General features: G+C 42.7%; 1 protein-coding gene across 1 annotated transcript; it reads left to right on the top strand.

The window, feature by feature from the left end:
• The first annotated feature begins 248 nt into the window (after window positions 1-248).
• PDIA6 (protein disulfide isomerase family A member 6) lies at window positions 249-23,193 on the top strand. The gene is made up of 13 exons (XM_052647901.1): window positions 249-336; window positions 5,280-5,421; window positions 8,758-8,815; window positions 9,268-9,394; window positions 11,682-11,788; window positions 13,977-14,107; window positions 14,511-14,625; window positions 15,370-15,510; window positions 16,230-16,314; window positions 16,436-16,508; window positions 20,645-20,803; window positions 21,528-21,624; window positions 22,257-23,193. Exons 1-13 carry the CDS (start codon window positions 318-320, stop codon window positions 22,323-22,325), a joined length of 1,323 nt encoding a protein of 440 aa, XP_052503861.1. The 5' UTR covers window positions 249-317; the 3' UTR covers window positions 22,326-23,193.
• Window positions 23,194-23,284: the final 91 nt, after the last annotated feature.

Consider the following 23,284-nt stretch of genomic DNA (forward strand, 5'->3'; position numbering starts at 1 on the left):
GTGGGGGGCGGGGCGGACAACTGTTCTGCCCCGCCCCCCATCTAGTCCCTCCTTCCGCCCATCACCCCCGCTCCCGCAAAAACCCAAACCGGTAACCTCTACCCGGCCGCCTGTCATTGGCTATGCAAATGAGCGAAGTCTGCCGGGACCAATAAGCCGCGGCCACGGCTTGGCGAACGTCTTCCGGCCCACCCCTGCCGCCCCGCGCCGAGCTCACCTCGCGAGCCGAGGGCGGTACGAGGGGCGGCGGGGGCGCGGCGCGGCGCGGCGCGGCGGTGAGGCGGCGGCTGGAACGTGTGGCGGCGCGGGCGCTCAGCATGGCTCGCCTGGTGCTTGGTAGGCTTGGGCCTCCTCGTCCGGGAGGCCGGGGGGTGAGGTGAAGGGAACAGCCTGAGAGGTCCGGGGAGCAAGCGGGCGCCTGGCCTTGCCCGGGCCCCGCGCTGGCGAGGAGGGTCGCGGGCCGGGTCCTCGCGGAGGATGCCGCAGAGGCAGCCGCGGCGGCGGTAGGGGAGCTCTGCGAGCTGAGACTGTCCTTGACCGGAGCTTCCCCCTCCTCCCCCAACCCTGCGCTGGCCCTCCAGCAGACGTGTGGGGCGCGCGGGAAGGTGAGGGAGCCCTTGGCGGGGGGCGACCGCATCCCACCTGGGCTGGGGTGGTGGGTGGAGCGTGTGCGCGCAGGAGCCCCGAGGCTGGGCTCGAACCCGGGGCGCTGGGGACAGCCCCGAGCCGGGGGCCGAGTGCCGGACGCCGGGCTCTTGTGAAGGGGCGGGCGGGGTGTGAGCGAAGGCCGGGAGCTGCGATCGAACCCCCCGAGACCGACTATGGCTCGTCCCTGACCGTGGCTGGGTATTGGGGCGGGGGTGGGGCACCTGGAAGGGGGACCTTGTTCTGGGCCTCGAGTGTTCGGGGGGAGTCACGGGCTCCTCATACTGCAGCTTGCCCTCACCAACTGTTTTATGGAATTCCCACTTGTGAAAAACCTGAAATATCAAAACCCAGTCCTGAAATCGATCAGAAGTTTCCTTCAAAGGCAGCAGTACCTTCTTAAAGCGGGTTTCACGATGCAAGAGCGCTTTAGATGTGATTGAACTTTTCAGAACTAAATCGAACCCAGACTAAGGGAAATGTCTTAGCGAGTTCAGTAGTGAGATGGAGGATCCCCTTCCTTCCCTGGGCCCTCTTGGTCCCAATCAAGGCGCTGTAACAGTGGGTACCTGAGCACGCTGGTCCAGAGAGCAAGATTCGGTCCCCCGAATCTACTAGCTGGGTAACTGGGAGCTAGTTACTTAACCACTTTGGGCTTGTACTCCCTAGCGTTGTTCTCGGGATTAAGGAGTTTGTGTGTATGTATATATACCTAAAGAGAGAAAGCAAGAGAAATATTTGCCATATTACTGTAGAGATAATAGATGAGGAGCGAAGAACTTAGTTTCTGTTTAGTTGCTTGCAAGTGAATTCAGACAGGGCTCTGAAAGCGTCTATGATTCTTTCAGTTGACTCATTATTTTAAGGTAGTCAGCCTTTTGGGGCGCCCTCTCGGTTTCTAGATGACTTTTTTGGGACCATGTACTCTTGCTAGCAGGTGAAGTACAGAGAGGTTACTAATGTAGATTTATAGCATCTTTAACTACTGTTGGGGGATAATAGGAGGCCACAGATGGCAAAACCATCTGCTCACAAAGCTTCTAGACATTTGGATGTTCCAATTTCCCATTGGTGCACGTTATCAGTGAGTGGAATGACCATGTGAATATTAGAAACAGATCATTATCGATCAACATTGACCTACTCTTATCATTTTAAGTGGGCTGAATGTTTTTGTAGGGGGTAGTTACTGACTGCTGTTATTGCTGTTGGATTTTGTACACCTTCTAATACTTTTGGAGTAGCATGTTTGATTTCCTTCTAACCCTATAGGTCTTACTGCCTCTTAAAGAATTTAGTTCTTGAACCTTTATCAAGACATTTCCATTGATAGCCATTATAGTGGGAGGGTGCTCTTGGGAGATCCAGGCTACTTTATAGAAAGTTACAAAAGTCCAGCACCATTACTAGAGGGAAAAAAAGCTGAAGTTTATGTTATACTGAGTGTCATTAGGCATGCCCATCTTCGTACCACTTTCCTGATGTGAACAATTAAACAAAAATCACTGTTTAATGAGTGAAACAGTCATTAAAACCTCTTATAATGACTCCAACCTACTTGGAACAGCATGAAGAGGAGAGTGCCTTCTTCGTTGTTCTTCCGGATTGACAGAAGAGAAAGAATGTGATTCCTCTGCACAGTCTGTAGAACGCCCCTTCTGGGGTTTACTCCCACAGGGTCCAGTCCTTTGGTTAAAATTTGGGGGTGGGTACCTAGTTACTCTTTAGTTATGTGGCCTTAAGCAAGTTACCTTTTCTGTGTTTCCATTTCCTGGGCTAAAAATGGTCATGATGACACATACCACTTAGAGTAAATGAGTTAACTGTATGTAGTGTCTTATAAGTGTTATTCTTAGTTGAGATGTCAATTTTTGGAGGCCAGTTGAATAGATACATATATCAAAATGGTAGCCATACCCCATCTCCCTTTTAAGATTTTTTCTTAGGGAAATAATCAAATTTATTTGAGAATAAATAGAATTTTTAGCATTGGCCTCTTAATAGGAAAAAAAAATGTGGAAACCATCAAATTGTGTCAGTAGTGGATTAGGAACATGATACAGCCATTAAAAATGGTTACATGGGGGCTACTTAGTAGAAAATGTAACTTATTTTGAGTGAAAAAGGTTACAAAAGGGAATGTATAATAAGATAACATTTATATAAAATTTTAAACCTCTGTATAATGTAGAGAGATGTCAGCTACAATATCTACCTAAATATTAATAATTCATTCTAAGCAGAACTGTTTATAGTTTGTTTGTTTGCTTTTCTTATTTTTAAAAATTTGCAAGGAGCTCAATATATTGAATAAATAACAAGTCATACAGATTTTTTTCTTTAAAGAAGATAAATGTATTTTAAAAATCCATAGAAGAGTTTCCAAAACCAGTTTTATTCTCAAGCTTACTGACGATTAGGATGGTCTCTACTTAGGTTCTTGATTTACTTGCTTTAGTGAATGTGTCCAACTCTGATCTTTTCCACAGCAAAGATTATTAAGTGGCACCACCCAATAGAAATATAATGCTAAATTTATATGGTAACTTAAAATTTTCTGGTAGTCACATTTAAAAGACAAAAGGAAGTCGGTGAGATTAATTTTAATATATATTTATTTATCCGTTATATCTAAAATATCTTGAGGAAATCAATATCAGAAATACTAATGAGATAATTTGCTCTTTTCCCCTATCAAGTCTTTGAGATTCAGTGTGCTTTTTACACCTCCAGCACGCCTCCCTTCGGGGTAGCCCCATGTGGCTGCTGTATTGACCTGCAATTATAAAAGGAGCCTCTCCTTGGTTGGCTTGACCTCCGTCCGCACTCACCCTTCTCCACCTCTTGAAATGGAAGAGGAGTTCATCCTGTGGCAAGATACCCCTCTCTTTGACTCTGGGTTTACTCACCTCCTTGTAATTCAGGCATTTTGTTCCATTATTCCCTGTAGTAGTCTCTGCTGCTCCACATATTTCTTCCCTTCATGCTCAAATCACTCCCATCCTTGAAAAGAAGACTTCCTTTTATCCCACATTGACTTGGCGTCTCCTGCTCTCTATAAGAAACCAGTTTTAAAAGATTCTGTATTATTTTCACCAGCTTGTCCCCTCCTGCTTTCTCTAACCTTGTGCAGCCTGACTGCTGCTTACTTTCGCTTCTCTCCCACGACCGCCCAGGGCCCCGGGGACCTCTCTGTCATCATATATCCAGTAGGCAGTTTTCAGCCTTGGCTACTTGACCTCCTGTTAGCCTTTGTTACTGTAGTTCATTTCACGTTGCCCTCGGTTTATGTGAAACCACTCTCCTGATAATTCTCCATCCCCTGTTCACATTGCAGCCAGAAGACTCTATAGAAAGCAAATCTGATCATACCCATTGCATGATAACCTTTAGTGGCATCGCATCACTGTTAGTAGAGTTTGCAGTGAAGTTCCTACAGTGTGATAGAGTTCACGGTGAAGTTCCTACAGTGCTAGTCATGTTGTAATTCAGATGCAGTGTTCTCAAGCAGTGTAATTATTATTCATGCCCATGGCGTACTGAATCTTTCTATCTTGAGTACTGAAAAGACAACATGGTTTAATTGATAGAGCTTGGAAATAAGAGTCAGAGCTGCTCCACCAGTTTTAGGTGTAACCGTAGATGGGCCATTTGATCTCTATCTGCCCATGTTTCCAAAATCAGGATGATTCTCATGTTCTAAGTAGTAGTGCTCTGAGAAATCAAGTGGATCCAATGTATTTCAAAGTGATTTGAAAATTCAGAATGCCTTAGTAGTAGGTGTAAGGTGGAGGACTGAGCAATAGAACAATTGACATCAATATGTACTCCTTCTCAAAGTTTACCATTGGGTTATTTAAAAAGTTCCACATGAAATCTAAATCCTGTCTACAAAGTAAGCATATGAAATTGTGACTAAGGTGGCATATGAGTAGCCAGAGAAATATATTTGTTCCACAGGGTAGCTAAACTGTTAATAATATAATAGACTGTCTGCCTCCCTTTGTCAGTTGTTCACGTGAACATTCAGAGCTCATCCAGCAGCGCTGTGAGTGCCTCATGATATGCCATGAATAATGTTAGTAGCAAGAAAGATACCTAAAAAAAAATCATTGTCCTTAAGAGAGTCACAGTCTAGTCGAAGAGTCAAATAATTATTTTTCCCGTCAAAAAGCTTTAATAAAAATAGCATGCTAATAATGCATTTGAATAACACAAGAAATAGTGGATGGATTATCCAGGGTTTCAGAGTTGGATGGAATGTCCCAGTTTTTCAGCACCCTTGCCCAGAAGACGGCAGTAATAGTCCTGCCTCATAGAGTGTGATTGTACAGAATGAAGGTGTTAGCATAGGGAAAGCACTAAGAATAGTATTTAAATCTGTTCCCAACACAGCTCAAGAGATGAGGGTGTGGGCCGTCTGTTCCCTTCTTGTTCACCACTGCCCCAGAGAGAGTAAAATCCCAGGAGCTCCAACAGTAGCCAGGCTGAAAGTGGGGGAGTAGAGGAATGAGAGGGCTAGGAGAGAGCTGACCCAAGCTGCCCTCTGTGTGAATGGCCTAGGTTAGTTGAAAAGAACTTTTCCAGTCAGAGCGTGAACCCTGCTGTTGATGGTATGTTTCTTGTCATTCCAGGTCTGATGAGCTGTACCCTCTTTATAACAGTTAATGGTCTGTATTCGTCTAGTGATGATGTAATTGAATTAACCCCCTCAAACTTCAACCGAGAAGTTATTCAGAGTGACAGTTTGTGGCTTGTAGAATTCTATGCTCCATGGTAAGTAAGTATAAAGTAGTTGTCGATTGAGCCATCTTGTTTACCTAATTTACTGATTGTTTAAAAGAGGTAGAGAAAAAAAAAAATAAAAAAAAAGAGGTAGAGGACACATCCAGGTAATGCTAATGAAAAGAAATCTCATAATGGTAAAAAGTAGAAGACAAGAGGGAAAGGGTTGATTGACTATTAAAGGGTGCAGAGTTTGAGTCAGTTAGGAAAAAATGCTGGAAGTAGCTAATAGTTGCAAGAAAGAAGGAATTTTAGGAAGACGCACTTACCTGGTCTTTAGGACAATGTAAGTGGGCTGAAGATAAATTCTTCTCTTGCTTTGCATCTACTTCTGGGGGGAAAAGAGAAACCTGCAGTGAAGATACAACTGTGCAAGTCACTTAAATGTGGGCTTTTTTTTTCCCCAACAAATTTGTACTCCATTGTTACACAGTTCACTGTGGTTGAATCTGTGGATACAGGGGGCTGACTATAAAGTTATATGTGGATTTTCGACTGCAGCAGGTCAGCAGCACCTGTAACTCTCCTTATTCAAGGGTCATCTACACAGTCAAAATACACAGTATTGCACTGATCGTTTATGTAGTTAAAATACTTAATGAAAACAAAACCAAAGCCCCAACAAATAAACGTGTAGAAACAGATCAATGGAATTGGTGCAGAATAGGCATGAGACTGTCACTGCTGCAGACTGCAGGTGACAGGTGCCTGAGAGGAGATGGAGTACCACCAGCTGTATCTGCAGGTGAGCTGTGCGCCGACTTGAGGTCCAGAGTGGTCCTCTGAGGGGCAGGGCGGGTAGTGAATGGAATTCTTACAGATAGTCCTTGAGCAGGCGCTTTTTAGGCAATGCCTAAATAATAAAGATTTTCCTTTATTGCTTTTCAGTTTTTTCTTTGGAAAAAGAAAACAGTTTTAGAAACTCAGTACCAGTTCAGTGTAGCAAATCATGGTAAAATCCTTTACTTTAAAAGTTTATGTTACTACATTATGAAAATACTGTTCATCTTAATACTTTTTTTAAAATTCCTTTTGTTTTTTTCTTTGTTATCCAAATAAGAATTTTGTATAGGTTCATTCATTCATTTTAGTAAAGGTACAAATGGCAGTTGTACAGGCTTAATATTGTTGAATGCCTTTGTATGCAGCTTTTACAAGTTTGATATTTTTTGTCGTTTATGGCATTGGTAATTTACCTTGTTTGGGGGGAGCTACAGTATATGAAAATATACCTCATTTCAAAACAAAACCAGTCAGCATGCTTGAGAAGGTTCTGGATCAAGTAGTTAATTATCATTGTTAACTGGCAAAGTTTTGCTTCATAGTGTCCTGGATGAGAGAATGTCTCATTAGAGAGTGTGCTTTTAACCTCTCAGTGTGTTTAAACTTTGGCAGCTTGGCGAAGACTATGAGTTCCTCCTTAGAATAAAGGTTTTACATGCATAGAATAAAAGCTATGGGATCACAAAGGAAACCTGAAATACTGGAATAAGATTATTAAACTATCAAAGTAAATCTTGATATGGTTTTGCAGTCCTCATTTACAGAGACTATAAACAGCAAGGTCCAGCAGCAGATTTTCACAGCTAGCTACCATAATTCTGAAATGGTGATGAACGTAAATGATGTTGAAAGAAACTTGCACCAGCTATAGTGGTGGTGAGAAAATAGCTGTGATTTTTATTTTTGACAGAGTCACAAGTACAAACCCACTATGATATGTAATTACTGTTTATAATTGAAAGAAATCCTAAATTTTAATTATAGGTTAGTGAAAATAGAGGATTTCCCCCCAATCAAAGGTTACAGAGCTCTTAAATTCTTGTCCACTATCCCTTTGGGGATCTGTGGACCCCAGTGAAAAACCCCTGAGTTATAGGGTGTGCTGCTATATTTATATTTGTGGCATTTTGATCTGTCTTTACATTGCTTGACATTGAAATTACAGGGTGTATGTACTCTGACAATCTCTGATTTAAGTCCTTCCTTCATTAGAATAAGTTCAAATTAAAGAGGCACAAAGTCCTGTAAAATTTTGACTCCTAGATTTCCAAGTAGCTTACCTGAATAGGAAAATATGCTGTGTAGGTAGTGGGTAGAATCAGCATTTCAGGGCACTTTGCTGAAAGATCTTGACTTCTAAACTGTTGGATTATGCTTAGGCCCCCGGAAGGTGATGTTACATACTGACTAAGAGCGTGGGATCTGGAGCCAGGAAAACCTGTCAGGCAGCTCTGTGACATTGGAAGGGTTTCTTACCTTCTTAGGCTCTGTTTCATCATCTGTAGAATGAAAATGACCACGAAGCCTGCCTGCAGGGTGGCTGTGCTGATGAGATGAAATCCTGTGTGAAGAATGCGCTTCATGGTCCTGGCACGTGGCATTGGCTCATTAGGTGCTTAGAGACCTAATTAAAAGAAAATTGACTTTGTTTAAAAAAGGAAATAGTCACCTGTAGTTAAATTAGCTACGCTGTCTTCATACATGGGTATTACACGGTGATGAAAGTAATACAGCTGCCTATAACCTATGGCTGATACACACATAATAGACTTCTGTATATATAATTTTTTTTTTAAGCACTTGTCTGTGTGTTACATTTCACAGTAATTTTTCCCAAGTACTAGTACCTAAAAGATGAAGAATATTTTTCCTTGTCTTGTGTGTCTCTGTCTCACTCCCCTTGTTCTTTTATCACCACCTTATGGTGTCAAGGCTTTTCACTCCTTAGCCTTACTGACTTGAGACTCCATGTGCATTTCAATTCCACAAGCTGCCATGGGAGCTATAGCGCATTAAGACACAGGCCCCACAGATCCAGGCTCTAAAACAGTCATCTCATCTATAAGATGAAAATTCTGGACTATGTCGGGGCTATCAAACCTTAATAGATTGAAGAATCACTAGTGGGACTTACTAAAGACAGGTTCCTGAACCTCTTCTTTAGGAACTCTGATTCCTTGGGGGTCTCAGAATCTTCATTTTGCTTAGCATAGAACTCAGACCACACTTGAGGCACACTCGGCAAGGTAAATACTGATGTTCCCCCTCAGGGATGGAGTTAAAATGATAATATTTGTTTAAACTGTTTAAATATAATTTAACTTGGCAGTAGTTTGGAAGGTTTTTTATTATGATTTTTTTAAAAAAAGGATCGTAGTGAAATCACAACAATGAGCTCCTTCTGGTCGCCGATCATGTCTTTTTAGTGCTGTTCTCCCTGCAAACGCCCACCCCCAGTCCATGGCACTCAGGAGACCATTGGGGAGTGTTTCTCGAATTGGAATCAAAGACTGACTGTTTTCTCGTGTTTTTATCCCCTGCAAGGTGTGGCCACTGCCAGAGGTTAACACCAGAATGGAAGAAAGCAGCAACTGCCTTGAAAGTGAGTTTATGGGATGTTTATGTTCACCTGTGTATGTGTATGTTGAAATAAGTTTAAGCAAATGGGCTTAATGTACAGTAGGAGGTCAGTTTGCATGTTGAAGCCCAGTACTCTTGTTCTGCTTCCAGAATTATGTAGGGAACAAGGGGATACTGTACATTCTAAATTATGTCTTGTCTGTTTTCGTTAATTCTGTTTCCCAGTGAAGTGGCATAATTGTGCTTAGTCGGGCTATTTCTGGGAGCTGCTGAGTTTCCTCACAGGCTGACTTGCCTGTTGTCCAGCCCTCCATTTAGGATTGGTTTCCCAGGCTACAGCTGTCATAATTCTGTTGGCAAATAGGACCCTGCCCTTTATTATCTTGTCTCTGAGTTTACATCATCAGATGATGGGTTCTTGTGGAGTCTGCTCTGGTTGAAAGAAAATCGGATATTCCTTCTGTGTTTCCACAGGATGTTGTCAAAGTTGGTGCAGTTGACGCAGACAAACATCAGTCCCTAGGGGGTCAGTATGGTGTTCAGGGATTTCCTACCATTAAGATTTTTGGATCCAACAAAAACAAACCAGAAGATTATCAAGGTAAGAACTTTTCCTAATTACTTCATGCCCTTGGTTGGAATTCTAATGTGAGTGGGTAGGACCAGATAGAGAACCCGGGGTTCTGTAACCTGTTGGCCCTGCTGCCTACAAGTTTCTCACCTGCCTTGTGCCTGAAATTCCTGATCTGTGATTTCGTACATCTTCTGAGTTGCTCAGAGATTAAACGTGTCAAACAGGTGAAAGGTTTTTTTTATTATTATTGTTTATGCTAGCTTAGACCACACGGCCTTAGCAATGATAGAGTAGTGATGTTTTGTGCTTTCCTTTTTCTTGTTAGTTTAAAAAAAAAAAAACTAATTACTCAATATTTTACCTGGAGAAGGAAATGACAGCCCACCCCAGTATTCTTGCCTGGGGAATCCCATGGACAGAGGAACCTCACGGACTGTAGTCCATGGGTTCGCAAAGAGTTGAACACAACTTAGCAACTAAACAACAACAAGATATTTTACTCATTACTTACTATTTAATAAGTTTCTATAATTATATAGTATTTTTAAAGATCTGCAAGTGTTTTCTTGCTCCGAGTGCTCATCCCTTCACTGTTAGGAATTCGAGCATAAGAGTGGGAAAAGAAAGTCCTATAACTGGAAAGTCAGTTTGAACTGTTGATATTACCATGGAGTGTTTTGCCCATGAATCTTTAAGTCTTGTAAACATATATAGTATTTGAATTATTAAAGCTATTATTTAGTCTTTTAAACTGTTGATAATGAAGAAGTCCTGCACGTTCTCCTTTTTATAGGTGAGGTAGTTGTATCTGCTGTGAGTTACTGAAGCAGCTGGAGAGAACTCTGGCTCCAGACTCTCAAGACTTAAATGTTACTTTAGTCAGCTGTTCTTTTGTAGAGTTGCCTGTTATTTAAGATGTCACAAATAGGTATCATATTGAAGATAGCTCTAAAACTCCATAAAACAAAGTTGCATTTTTCTTAGTAAACACCTGCTTTTCTGCTTTGGAATACAATTTTTTAATTTTGCTAATTTGTGAAAATTGAATGTTTAGAGGAGGGGTTAGCATTTGGTCTGCTGCTTGGTTTTGTGAATAAGTTTTCAAAACACTGTCATGCTTTTTCACTGGTGTTGTCTATGGCTACTTCTACAGTAAGACAGCAGAGTCAAGTGGCTACGACGAGCAGTGTGGCCTGCAGAGCCAAAAATAATGACTGTTTTATTTTCTGCAGGAAGAATTTGCTCGCCTTTGGTCTAGAATGAGAAAACCCTCTCTGTCTTTTTCCCTAGTGTATTTCTTGATTCGGTGTACTTCTAGGTAGAGATTGTTGGGAGGGGCACTGACTCAGAAAGTGGGGTGTCTGCAGTAGATAAGGAGCAGAAGGCTGTTTTTATGTTGAGGTCTGCCTGCCTGCCTGTCTTAGGAAGTGACATGCTTGGTCACTACATCTCAACCAGGATGTAGTAGACGATTATCTGAACACACTCTTGAGTACTGCTGTGCTATATTTTCTTTCTAATGTCAGGTCTGAAGTGTTCTTAGACGTTTTTATCTCTCCCTGGGCAGTTTGATTAGAAAACTCTAATAAAGAAAAAACTTTCTGAGGAGATTTTGTTAGTTTTGCCTTTGAACTCCGATAATCTCAAGGCATGTATTGTCCATTTTCTTCTGAGTAAATCAAGAGTCTCCTGACTTGTTCTTGAGCACATAGCTTTTGGTAAACTTCCCAAGGTTAGTGCCACTGTTGTAAATACAGGGATTGAAATTAAGAGCAAGTTCAGCTACAGAACCTCAAAGCCCAGAATAACTGTGTTTTAAACAAGGTAGAGAAGGAAGTAGGTTGCTTTCCAGTTTCTTAGCTTCGGATGCCTTGTATCCTCCTTTGTCCAGTCCTTTCTATCCCTTAATCTCATTTAAATAGTTTTTTCCATTCCCTTCATTTGGTACTTTGTGTTTAGAAATTTATCCTGCTCTGTTAACAAGATAACCTTTTTCATCTGTGTACATGTTACACATTCAGTAGACATTGCCGTGAACTATTCTCAGTAGTAGATGGTATTTATGGGTGAATAGAATGTCCTTGTTCTCACTAACAACCTAAAACTGAAGAAGAGGAATTAGTTTTCCCAGTGTAAAGTTTAAGCAGGAAATACATCCTAGAAGAAACTGGTCCTGTCTTAAAGACACTCGAGTAGGTCTGTTTGAACACCAGATGAAGCTGACAGACATGTCTGTTCCAGTCTTTAGCTAGCATCAGATATAGACACCCAGCCTGCCCACTGCTGTTCACCTGATGCCCCTGTCTCCCTGCAGGTGGCAGAACTGGTGAAGCCATTGTGGATGCTGCCCTCAGTGCTCTGCGCCAGCTTGTGAAAGACCGCCTTGGCGGCCGGGGCAGTGGCTACAGCTCTGGAAAACAAGTAAGGCTCTGTATAATGTCAGTTTTTAACCTGTGTCATGATCTTGAAGCCTGATTGTAAACTGGGCATGAAAGTGAAAGTCGTTTAGTCGTGTCCAACTCTTCGCAAGCCCATGCACTAGTCCATAGAATTCCCCAGGCCAGAATACTGGAGTGGGTAGCTGTTCCCTTCTACAGGGGATCTTCTCAACCCAGAGATAGAACCCAGGTCTCCCACATTGCAGGTGGGTTCTTTACCAGCTGAGCCACCAGGGAAACTCTGCAAAGAAGAGAATTATCTTTAAAAGTGGTTTAAATTGGTGGACTTTGAGTTTAAAAAATAGTAATAATAAGAGGACGTTGAGTCAAGTGACTGCAGAGGGAGTCAGAGCTGCTCGTGTGGCCCCCTGTGGTCTCTGCTCCTAGCCAGTCACCCCTGGGGCGTCCACCACAGCTGAGCTGCTGGCCAAAAACCAGGCCCCAAAATGGCTTCCTTGGCCCTGGGCCTAAGTAGAAGAGTTTGGAAGACAGCAAGAGAGAAAGAGCTTCAGGCCCTGGAAGCTGAACTCTGGCCTCCATGGTGTTTGTAGTTCCAAAGTGGTGAGAGGGAGATATGCTCTTCTCCAGGTCAACTTTGGGCAAACACGGATGAAATTTGGATGGCCTCTCGGCCTGTGTCTGTGGCAGTCAGGCTGAAATCCCTGGACGTTTTTATTCACACATAATTGGATAGAGAGCCCGGGTGGTGCTAGTGGTAAAGAATGCCTGCCAGTGCAGGAGACACAAGAGATGTTGGTTCAATGCCTAAGTCAGGAAGATATCCTGGAGTAGGAAATGGCAACCCCCTCCAGTATTCTTCCCTGGAAAATCCCATGGATGGAGAAGCAAGCCTGCCAGGCTACAGTCCATGGGGCCAGAAAGAGTCAGACACAGCTGAGCATACGTGCACATACACGCACACACAACTGGATAGGGAAGAAGATTCCTGTTCTGTAGATGGATGTATTAGATCTCCTTGTATGAAATGTGGATTTTAACCATGATGTGCTTATGTTTTTGTGAAAAGGCATTGGATTCTTCCTGATACATGCAGGCACACTTCATTGTATAGCACTTCTCAAATCATTGCATTTTTTACAAAGTGAAGATTTGTGGCAACCGTGCATCAAGCAATTCTGTCAGTGCCATTTTTTCAAAAGCGTATGCTCACCCTGTCACATTGTGTTAATTCTTGGAGTATTTCAAAAGTTTTTGTTATAATTATGGTGATTTAATTGTGATCTGTGATCTTTGATGTTGCTATTACAGCGAAATAAAACTCTCTAGAGGCTCAAATGAGGGTTAGCATTTTTTAGCATTAACATATTTTTGAATTAAGATATTTATTGTCTTTTAGACATAATGCTATTGCATACTGAATAAACTATGGTACGAAAATTATAGGCTACAGTATAGTGTGAACATAACTTTTATGCGCACCAGGAAAGCCAAGAAATTCATATGAGTTGCTTTATTGCGATGCTCACTTTACTGCAGTGGTCTGGAACCAAACCATCAGGATCTCCAAGGTCTGCCTGCTCACGTAACAAAACAGCCCTTCACTTCTAGGAGACCAATAGGAGTAGCTTCTTTATACAGACTTAGCTTACCAGAGATTTCATGCCTTTTATCTCAAACTTAAGACATTTAATGAGCACAGGTTTTCTTTTCAACGCTGATGGCTTTTGGCCCAGGCAACAGAAAGCATTATATCAATTCTGACTGTTTTGTAGGTTTAGTATTAAAGAAAATGCTTCGAAAAGATAAAAGGGTTAAGTGTTGTTTTTAGCTTTCTCAAGTAGTAGGGGCTTTATCTGAACTGTAGGTATCCAGGATGAACCAGCGTGGTTCTGAATGAGAACAGTGTTACTGAGGTGGTTCTGTGAGCCACACTGGGGTTTCTCAATGAAGGTAGCAAAAGTAGAGTTCAGGTTCATGTTACGTGTGATACTGAGTGTACTGGTAATTCTTTGAAAGTAAATACTGTTTGCCAGGTAAAAAGAATAATACTAAGGAATGTTCCCTATCTAAGTAAAATAGTTTTCGCTTGAAAGAAGAATTCAAAACTTTGTTAAGATGTAGAATTGATTATTGCTATATGTATATTTAGAATGGTGATAGTGTTCTTTTTGGCCAAGTTGTAAACTAAGGTTTAATGTCACAAATGACAGGGCAGAGGTGACAGTTCAAGTAAGAAGGACGTGATTGAGCTGACGGATGACAACTTTGACAAGAATGTCCTTGACAGTGAAGATGTTTGGATGGTTGAGTTTTATGCTCCCTGGTGTGGACACTGCAAAAAGTAAGTGCTTTGTACCAGGTACTTTTTTAAGTCACAGTGCTTTTAGTCTGTTCACCTGGCTCACTTCTGAAGAGCTGAAGCAGGTCCTAGGTGATCCCCAAGATGTTCTCCCCCAGAGTTTCGGCTCTACGTGAATGTTAAACCTCAGCATTTGCGCCGAGTGTTTCCTCTGTCATGTTTTCAGAGATGAGCAGGGAGCTGGCATCCAGGGTTGGGAGGGGCATGATGGATGAAGGATGGGGAAGTGAATGTGGGAGGGTGGGGCATCATAGCTTTCATAAAGCTGCATGCGGAGTGTTTCCCAAGTGTGATTTCACTGGACTGAATGGAAATGTGTGCAGCAGTTAAAGGATGTGTGCCTAGAGTTGGCATACCCTTTTAAAATGCAGGGTGTTTTCTGTAGCCTAGAGCCAGAATGGGCCGCGGCCGCTACAGAGGTGAAAGAGCAAACGAAAGGCAAAGTGAAACTCGCAGCTGTGGATGCCACCGTGAACCAGGTTCTCGCCAGCCGATACGGGGTGAGTGTGCTTGGGAGGCTGGTTTCTCTGTGAAACACGCTGCTTTCAACTGTCGCTCCATTGTGTATTCCTGGTCTCCCTAGGAGGTGGGAGAGGAATTTAGCCATTTTGTAATGAAGAAATGAAATCATTCGCTATCTTAACTAGTAAATATGGGACTCAAGACTGTTGAGGGTTCTTGGTTTTGCTTTCAGCATTGCACTGCCTACGGGCTTAATGTGAGCCCAGGCTTTCACAGGTTACTCATACAGCTTCTGAAGTTTGTCCCTTTGTTCTTGAGCACATATATTACTGTATTGATGTATGTCCAGCGTTTGAATAAGATTTGGCTAAGCCTGGCAGTGAGACTGTTAATATCCCCTGACTGATAGACCTCTGCATGCTGCCCCTTAGACACTGATGCAGGCCAAGGAGTGTTTTTGTTATGTTAAATTACCTATAAAGTAGTTTTAGCCATAAAGATCATCTTATTTATTATTAAATATTAATTTGGTATCTACTCTGATATTTTATTTTGGGGGTTTCCCTGGTAGCTCAGTGGTAAAGAATTCACCTGACAATGTAGGAGATGCGGGTTTGATCCCTGGGTTGGGAAGATCTCCTGGAGGAGGAAATGACAACCTACTCTAGTATTTTTGCCTGGGAAATACCACATAGGAGCCCAGTGGGATACAGTCCATGGGGGTCGCAAAGAGTCAGACACGACTTAGCAACAAACAGCAACAAAATTTTAATTTTTAATAGATTAGGGGATTCCCTACAATCAAGATATTCCAGAAAGGTGAGTCTCCTGTGGATTACGACGGGGGACGCACGAGATCCGACATTGTTTCCCGGGCCCTCGATCTGTTTTCTGATAACGCCCCACCTCCTGAGCTGCTTGAGGTAAACCTCTTCATCACCTATAGTAAGGAGTGCTTTTCCAGTCTGATGAAAGACCACATTGAAGCAGTAAAGACATTTTCTGTCTTTGCCAGTTAGCTCTTTATCTTTTTAAAATTGTTCTCTTTAGAGTGTTTTTGTACTTTCAGATGGGGAGAACTTGTCTTATAAATTGCAGCTTTTCATAACTTTCAGTACTAAAGTAATTGCACTGTAAGCAAAAGGTACCTTAGCTTCATTAAAATTAAATCCAGTCTTTCATTTATCATTCTCAAAATAATAGCTAACATTTATTGAGCACCTAATTCTCATATGAACACTTACAGGTGGATACCGTTTTTATCTCCATTTTACATATGGGGAAGAGGCAAAGAAAGCCTCAAATCCATGAGAATATATAATACATGTTAATGGCTTTCTTACCTGTATAAAAGACTAAACATCAGAGCAAGGCTGTGCCCAGGCATCCTGACTGATTTCAGAGACCATGTGTGCATACAAATGGCTCGTCCCCACCGCAGATAGATGGCTAAGAGATAAAAATGGAATTCTCGTTCATATTTCTGTAGTGCACACAGGAAGTATTATTTGGGAAGAGCCTAATCTCGCTCTTGAATTACTTTGCTCTTCAGTAAGCATGACAATGCCCAGTCTGTTCAAGCAGACCTGTGGGTTCTGTGTCACATGGTCTTCCAACACCCGTTGTGTTCTGGACCCCGCAGATCATCAATGAGGACGTCGCCAAGAAGACGTGTGAGGAGCATCAGCTCTGCGTTGTGGCCGTGCTGCCCCACATTCTTGACACGGGTATGGCCAGTGGGGGCTCTCTGTCCAGTAGTTCTGTGCTGCCTGCTCTGAGGACACTTAACAGATGGAATTACTTTACCAACTCCTTTCTTTTTACCTGTAAAATCTTTGTTTAAATCAGGAGCTGCAGGCAGAAATTCTTACTTGGAAGTTCTTCTGAAGTTGGCGGACAAATACAAGAAGAAGATGTGGGGGTGAGTTATCAAACTGTCCCAGGATCATTTGGGAAGGAAAGTATAGTGCTGTTTGAAAGTGGTTTCCTCAGCATTTCCTGTAGTCTGTGTTCCTCTGCTCACGTTGGTGTGTTTTTTGTTGTTGTTCGTTGCTAAGTCTCATCCAACTCTGATCCCATGGACTGAAGTACGCCAGTCTTCTCTGTCCTTTGCCATCTCTCAGGGTTTGCTCCAACTCATGGCCATCGAGTCAGTGATGCCATCCAACCATCTCATCCTCTGTCATCCCCTTCTCCGCCTGCCTGCAGTCTTTCCCAGCATCAGGTTCTTTTCAGTGAGTCAGCTCCTCACATTACATGGCCAGGGTATTGGAGATTCAGCTTCAGCATCAGTCCTTCCGGAGAGTATTCAGGGTTGATTTCCTTTAGGATTGGCTGGTTTGATGTCCTTGCTGTCCAAGGAACTCTGAAGAGTCTTCTCCAGCACCACAGTTCGAAAGCATCAGTTCTTTGGCACTCAGCATTCTTTTGGTCCAACTCTCACATCCACATGACTACTGGAAAAAAGCATAGCTTTGACAATATGGACCTTTGTCAGCGAAGTGGTATCTCTCTTTTTTAATATACTAAGTTTGTCCTAGTTTTCCTTCCAAGGAGCAAGCGTCCTTTAATTTCATGGCTGAAGTCACGTTTCACAGTGATTTTGGAGCCTAAGAAGATAAAATCTGTCACTGTTTCCACTTTGAAGTGATGGGACCAGATGCCATGATCTTAGTTTTTAGAATATTGAGTTTCAAGGTAGCATTTTCATTCTTCTCTTTTACCCTCATGAAGAGGCTTTTTGGTTCCTCTTCACTTACTGCCATTAAGAGTGGTATCTTAGATATCTGCCTATCTAATGTTGTTGATACTTCCCCTTGCAATCTTGATTCCATCTTGGGATTCATCTAGCCGGCATTTGACGTGATACACTTTGTATTTAAGTTAAAGAAGCAGGGTGACAATACATACATAGCCTTGATGTACTCCTTCCCCAATTTTGAACCAGTTCTTTGTTCCATGTCTGGTCCTCACTGTTGCTTCTTACCTGCATACAAGTTTCTCAAGAGGCAGGTAAGGTGATCTGGTATTCCCATCTCTTTAAGAATTTTCCACAATTTGTTGTGATCCACACAGTCAAAGGCTTTAGCGTAGTCAGTGAAGCAGAAGTAGATGTTTTTCCAGAAGTCCCTTGCTTTTTCTGTGATCCAGCAGATGTTGGCAGTTTGATCTCTGGTTCTTCTGCCTTTTCTAAATCCAGCTGGTACATCTGGAAGTTCTCGGTTCACGTACTGCCGAAGTCTGCCTTTGAAGGATTTTGAACATGATGTTGCTGGCATGTGAAATAAGCACAGTTGTATGATGATTTGAACATTCTTTGTCATTGCCTTTTGGGGGGATTGGGATGAAAACTGATCTTTTCCAGTCCTGTGGCCACTGCTGAGTTTTCCAAATTTTCTGGCATATTACGTGCATCACTTTCACAGCATCATCTTTTAGGATTTGAAATAGCTGGAATTTCATCATCTCCATTAGCTTTTTCATAGTAATGCTTCCTAAGGCCCACTTGACTTCACACTCTAGGATGTCTGGCTCTAGGTGAGTGACCACACATTTGTGATTATCCAGGTCATTAAGGTTGTGTATAGTTCTGTGTATTTGTGCCACATAGTCTTCATTCTGTTAGGTCCTTGCTGTTTCTGTCCTTTATTGTGCCCATCATTGTATGAAATATTCCCTTGGTATCTCCAGTTTCCTTCAAGAGATCTCTAGTCTTTCCCATTCTATTTTCCTCTTTCTTTGGAGGCTTCACTTAAGAAGGCTTTTTATCTCCCCTTTGCTATTCTTTGGAACTCTGCATTCAGTTGGGTTGTCTTTCCCTTTCTTCCTTGTCTTTCACTTTGCTTCTTTTCTCAGCTATTTGTAAAAGTCTCCTGAGACAATCACTTTGCCTTCTTGCGTTTCTTTTTCTTAGGATTGGTCTTGGTCATCGCCTTTTGTATAGTATTATACAGTACCTCCATCCATAATTCTTCAGGCAGTCTGTCTACCAGATCTAATCTCTTGAATCTGTTCATCCCCTCCGTTGTATAATCATAAGTGATTTGATGTAGATCATAGCCAAATGGCCTGGTGGTTTTCCCTACTTTCTTCAGTTTAAGTCTGAATTTTGTAATAAGGAGCTCATAATCTGAGCCAGTCCCCTCCGGTCTTGTTTTTGCTTACTGTATAGAGCTTCTCCATCTTCAGCTGCAAAGAAAATGATCAGTCTAATTTCGGTATTGCCTATCTGGTGATGTCCATGTGTAGAGTTGTCTCTTGTGTTGTTGTAATGGGGTGTTTGCCATGACCAGTGTGTTCTGACAAAACTCTGTTAGCCTTTGCCCTGCTTCAGTTTGTACTTCAAGGCCAAACTTGCCTGTTACTCCAGGTATCTCTTGACTTCCTACTTTTGCATTCCAATCCCCTGTGATGAAAAGGACATCTTTTTGGGGTGTTAGTTCTAGAAGGTTTCGTAGGTCTTTGTAGAACTGGTCCACTTCAGCTTCTTTGGCATAGTGGTTAGGGCATAGACTTGGATTACTGTGATGTTGAATGATTTGCCTTGGAAATGAACCAGCTTCCTTCTGTTGTTTTTGAGATTGCATCCAAATACTGCATTTTGAACTCTCTTGTTGCCTATGATGGCTACTCCATTTCTTCTAAGGCATCCTTGCCCATAGTAGTAGATATAATGGTCATCTGAATTAAATTCGCCCATTCCAGTCCATTTTAGTTCACTGATTCCTAAGATGGTCGATGTTCACTCTTGCCTTCTCCTGCTTGACCGCATCCAGTTTACCTTGATTCATGGACCTAACACTCCAAGTGCTTATGCAGTATTGTTCTTTATAGGATCAGACTTTACTTTCACCACCAGACACATCCACAACTGAGCGTTGTTTCCACTTTGGCCCAGCCTGTTCGTTCCTTCTGGAGCTATCTCTCCTCTCATCCCTGGTAGCATATTGGACACCTACTGACCTGAGGGGCTCATCTTCTGGTGTTTTTTTAGTAAATAAAAATAATTACCACCTAGGAAGAAACAAATCAATGCAAGTATCTTATTTGTACCATGGTACACTTTTTCTTATAGGAATCATGTTCTAATGGTGGTTGGAGTCCTCGGCTAGCAAGCAAAAACAATTAGTAACAGAGCTGAATTCTAGCACAGCCTTGAAGGCTAGATAAAGACAGAAATAGAGGCATGTTTCTTTACCCTCTTCTGAGCGAGGGCCGGACGTTGGCAATTGTTCAGAACAAAGCTTGTCTCATTTCCACTGTATAATCTTTCTGCCCTATGTACTCCATCTCCACTGCTGTCCCGGGTTCCACGTGGGTGCAGGTCTCACACAGAGGCCTTGCACAGCCTCTGTTAGTTTAGCGTGTGCATGCAGGAGGCTGTGTGCCCAGGTTCCTTGTCCTTCATCTTTGTATGAGTAGAGGGAGCTGACATTGGGTAGCCTTCTCATTGCACTGGGTTTTCTTGTTGGGGAGCATGAGCCCTAGGGACATGGGCTTCAGTGGTTGCAGCATGTAGACTCAGTAGTTGTGACAATGGGTTTAGTTGCTTCCACAGCATGTGATATCTTCCCGTACCAGGGATTGAACCTGTGTCCCCTGCATTGGCAGGCAGATTCTTACCTACTGTGCTACCCAGGAAGTCTGGTTGAGCATTTTTTACATGTGTGAATTATGACATATCCTTAACTTAAAAAAAGTTGTTACATGCCCGAAGAACATTAATAACCCCAAATGATACTGATAGGATTTCAAGTAACAGAGAAAATTCATCAGGTTTATTGGACAGTATTTTGGGCACTGGGAGGAGAAATGGTCCTGTTGGTAGACCAGTCCATTTAGGGTTAGGGTGTAGGAAACAGGAGAGGAACCAAGGATACTTAAGAGCACATCTGGAACATGTTATTTAAAAAACTCAAATTAGTTTTTGATTTTTTTTCTATACTTATTCTGTAAATTATTTGATGTGTAATCTTTTGTCCTTTAATTAATGTCTACTAATTGGGTTCTAATTAAGTCAAAAGGGATCTTTACCCTAAAATCAATCCACTTTTCTAGGTGGCTGTGGACAGAAGCTGGAGCCCAATCTGAACTAGAAAGTGCGCTGGGGATTGGAGGGTTTGGATACCCTGCTATGGCAGCTATTAACGCACGCAAGATGAAATTTGCTCTCCTAAAGGGATCATTCAGTGAGCAAGGCATTAATGAGTTTCTCAGGTAACTTCTTCCTTCTTTGAGTTTTTGTTTTGTCAAACTGTTTACTTGGTTCTTTTGTAGTAATGGTTCCAGACTATTCTAGAGTACGCAATAAGTGGAGTAATTTCCTCTTTCACGTTTCGGAGAACACATGTTCATAAATTAGAGCTTTGGAATCATCTTCCTGTGCAGTTGAAGTCTTTTACTTAGCAAGTGATCCTACCACTTTTCTCCTCTCGGGCCCCTTTGCCACCCTGTGCACTTGGCATTGAGCCATCCTGGTGTAACAGCCTGCACGAGTCTGGTACACGCAGGGTCTGACTGACTGTGCTGAAGCCCTCTGCTCTGCCCATACAGCAGTTCAGGGAATGGTGGGAAAGTGACCCCCTGGGCCAGAACATGGAGAGTGGCCGCACTGAGAAACCTTCTTGGGCTCTAAAGTTAGTGTGGAATTTCGTTAATCCAGTTACTGGTCTAGTCCATGTCTAGATCCACTTTGATCATTTTTTACTTAATTATATTTTGGCAAGATATGTTTGCGCTGTTTTTCAAATTACTGGTAGTAACTGGCTTTATCTGCTGCCAAATCCTTCCTCAGGAATGCCATTATATTGTCATACAGTGACATTGTTGTCCCTGATGGAAAAGATAGTTTGTGAAGTACTTCTCAGGAGCGAAGAGTTGTTTCTTCACTGGCGCCAACCGTCCATTGTTAACACACGTGTTCTCCTCATCTTTCCCTCAGGGAGCTGTCTTTTGGGCGTGGATCCACGGCGCCTGTAGGCGGTGGGGCTTTCCCCACCATCAGCACCAGGGAGCCCTGGGATGGCAAGGACGGCGAGGTGAGTCCTGAGGGCAACTGAGCCATGAGCAGGACTCGGGGCTTCCGTCCTGCCTCTGACTTTCTTGACCCATCTTTGCTGCTTGTGACCCAAGACCTCTCCCTCAGACCTGAACTTTGATGTGAGCCTAGCCCTGAAGTATGTTTCTCAGGCCTGTAGGCCCTTCATCCCATCCTCCCTGTTTGTCGGTGCATCACTGGATGTTCATGACTGAGACAGCCAGAGAAATTCACTGAGGTTGCTTTCCTACTGGCCCTCAAGTGAACATTTAACCTGGAATTCAGTAACTTTGAGAGAAGTGCAAAATTCAGGCTTTGAAATTAAATATATTCCAGTACATTTCTGCCCATCCTCCTCAAAGGACAAGTTAAATCACTGTTAGTTTTCTCCCTGTATTGATAGGCAGGGTTAAAAGCAGGAGCTGGGTGAGCAGAAGCTGTTGTGCTCAGAGCACCGCTAGAAATGTACTGGTCTGTGAAGTGAGACGTCAGGCTTCAGGGTCATCCTCCCTGTGGTTCTGCATAGACCCTGCAGGGCCTGACTGTGTGAAGTGAGACGTTAGGCTTCAGGGTTGCCTGCCTGTCTCTCTGTGTAGACAGTGCAGGGCCTGACCGTGGTTTTCTGTCCCACAGCTTCCCGTGGAAGACGACATTGACCTGAGTGACGTGGAGCTGGACGACCTGGAGAAAGATGAGTTGTGAGAGGCTCCGCAAAGACTTCAGCTTTCTTTTCTTGGGAGCAGATTTTCCTGCGGTGAAGGAACGTCCTTTCCAGTCCAAGGAACCTACCAGTGGCCTTTTTAACCAAGAAGTAACCCTTGACTGGTCATTTGAAAACACTGCAACAGTGAACTTTTGCATCTCAAGAAAACAATGAAAAATTCTATGAATTGTCGTAGCCAGTGAAATGAGTTGTATCCTGTCAAGTAATATTTTGAAGAAAACTGATGGGCTGTTGAAGCGTTTTTCCCTCCCTCTGACTTGCTGCTTGGATGTTCTTGGAGGCTGTTTCTTACAAGTTTTTTAATGTGACCCTTTTCATTTGAATATTAATAGCTTTTTTCCATTAAAGAATAAAACAATATTTTGGACAATGCCAATAAACGTATGAAATCAGTGTCCACATGGTAAATTCAGAGTGTGGTATTCAGCCTGTACATTAATATTGTGAAGGGACGACCTTGACGTCTGTCCTCCCTATAACCTGCAGCTCACGTGACACTGTCTGGATGCCTGCTGCCACACAGGTCTTACCTGTGACCCACAAGGCCAGGTTCCAGCTGTAAATGTGAATCGTAAAGCGAGTTTATATAGAAGGATGAAAAATAGTGTGGATCATCAAGTGGGAACTGCCCTCCGTGCCCAATCTTTTGTCTTTGGGCCATCACCAGCAACTACTAGGGAAAAGAGCTGGTTATACACTTAGCCCAAGGTTTTTGACGTTGTTATTAAACCCTCACAGCATGTCCCGTTAAGACATGAAATACAGCAGCAGGTTGCCAATTGATAGGAAGTCCCCATTCATGTAAGACATTCAGAAAACTGAGCTTTTGAATTACATTAGAATATAAGTGAAGAGACAATTCAAAGAACTGAGAACATTTCTTTACTGTAACTTACAAAAAATAAATAACTGTCACTAATCTTTGTGAGCAATTTCT

The sequence above is a fragment of the Budorcas taxicolor genome, chromosome 11, assembly GCF_023091745.1.
Source record: "Budorcas taxicolor isolate Tak-1 chromosome 11, Takin1.1, whole genome shotgun sequence".
NCBI lineage: Eukaryota > Metazoa > Chordata > Mammalia > Artiodactyla > Bovidae > Budorcas > Budorcas taxicolor.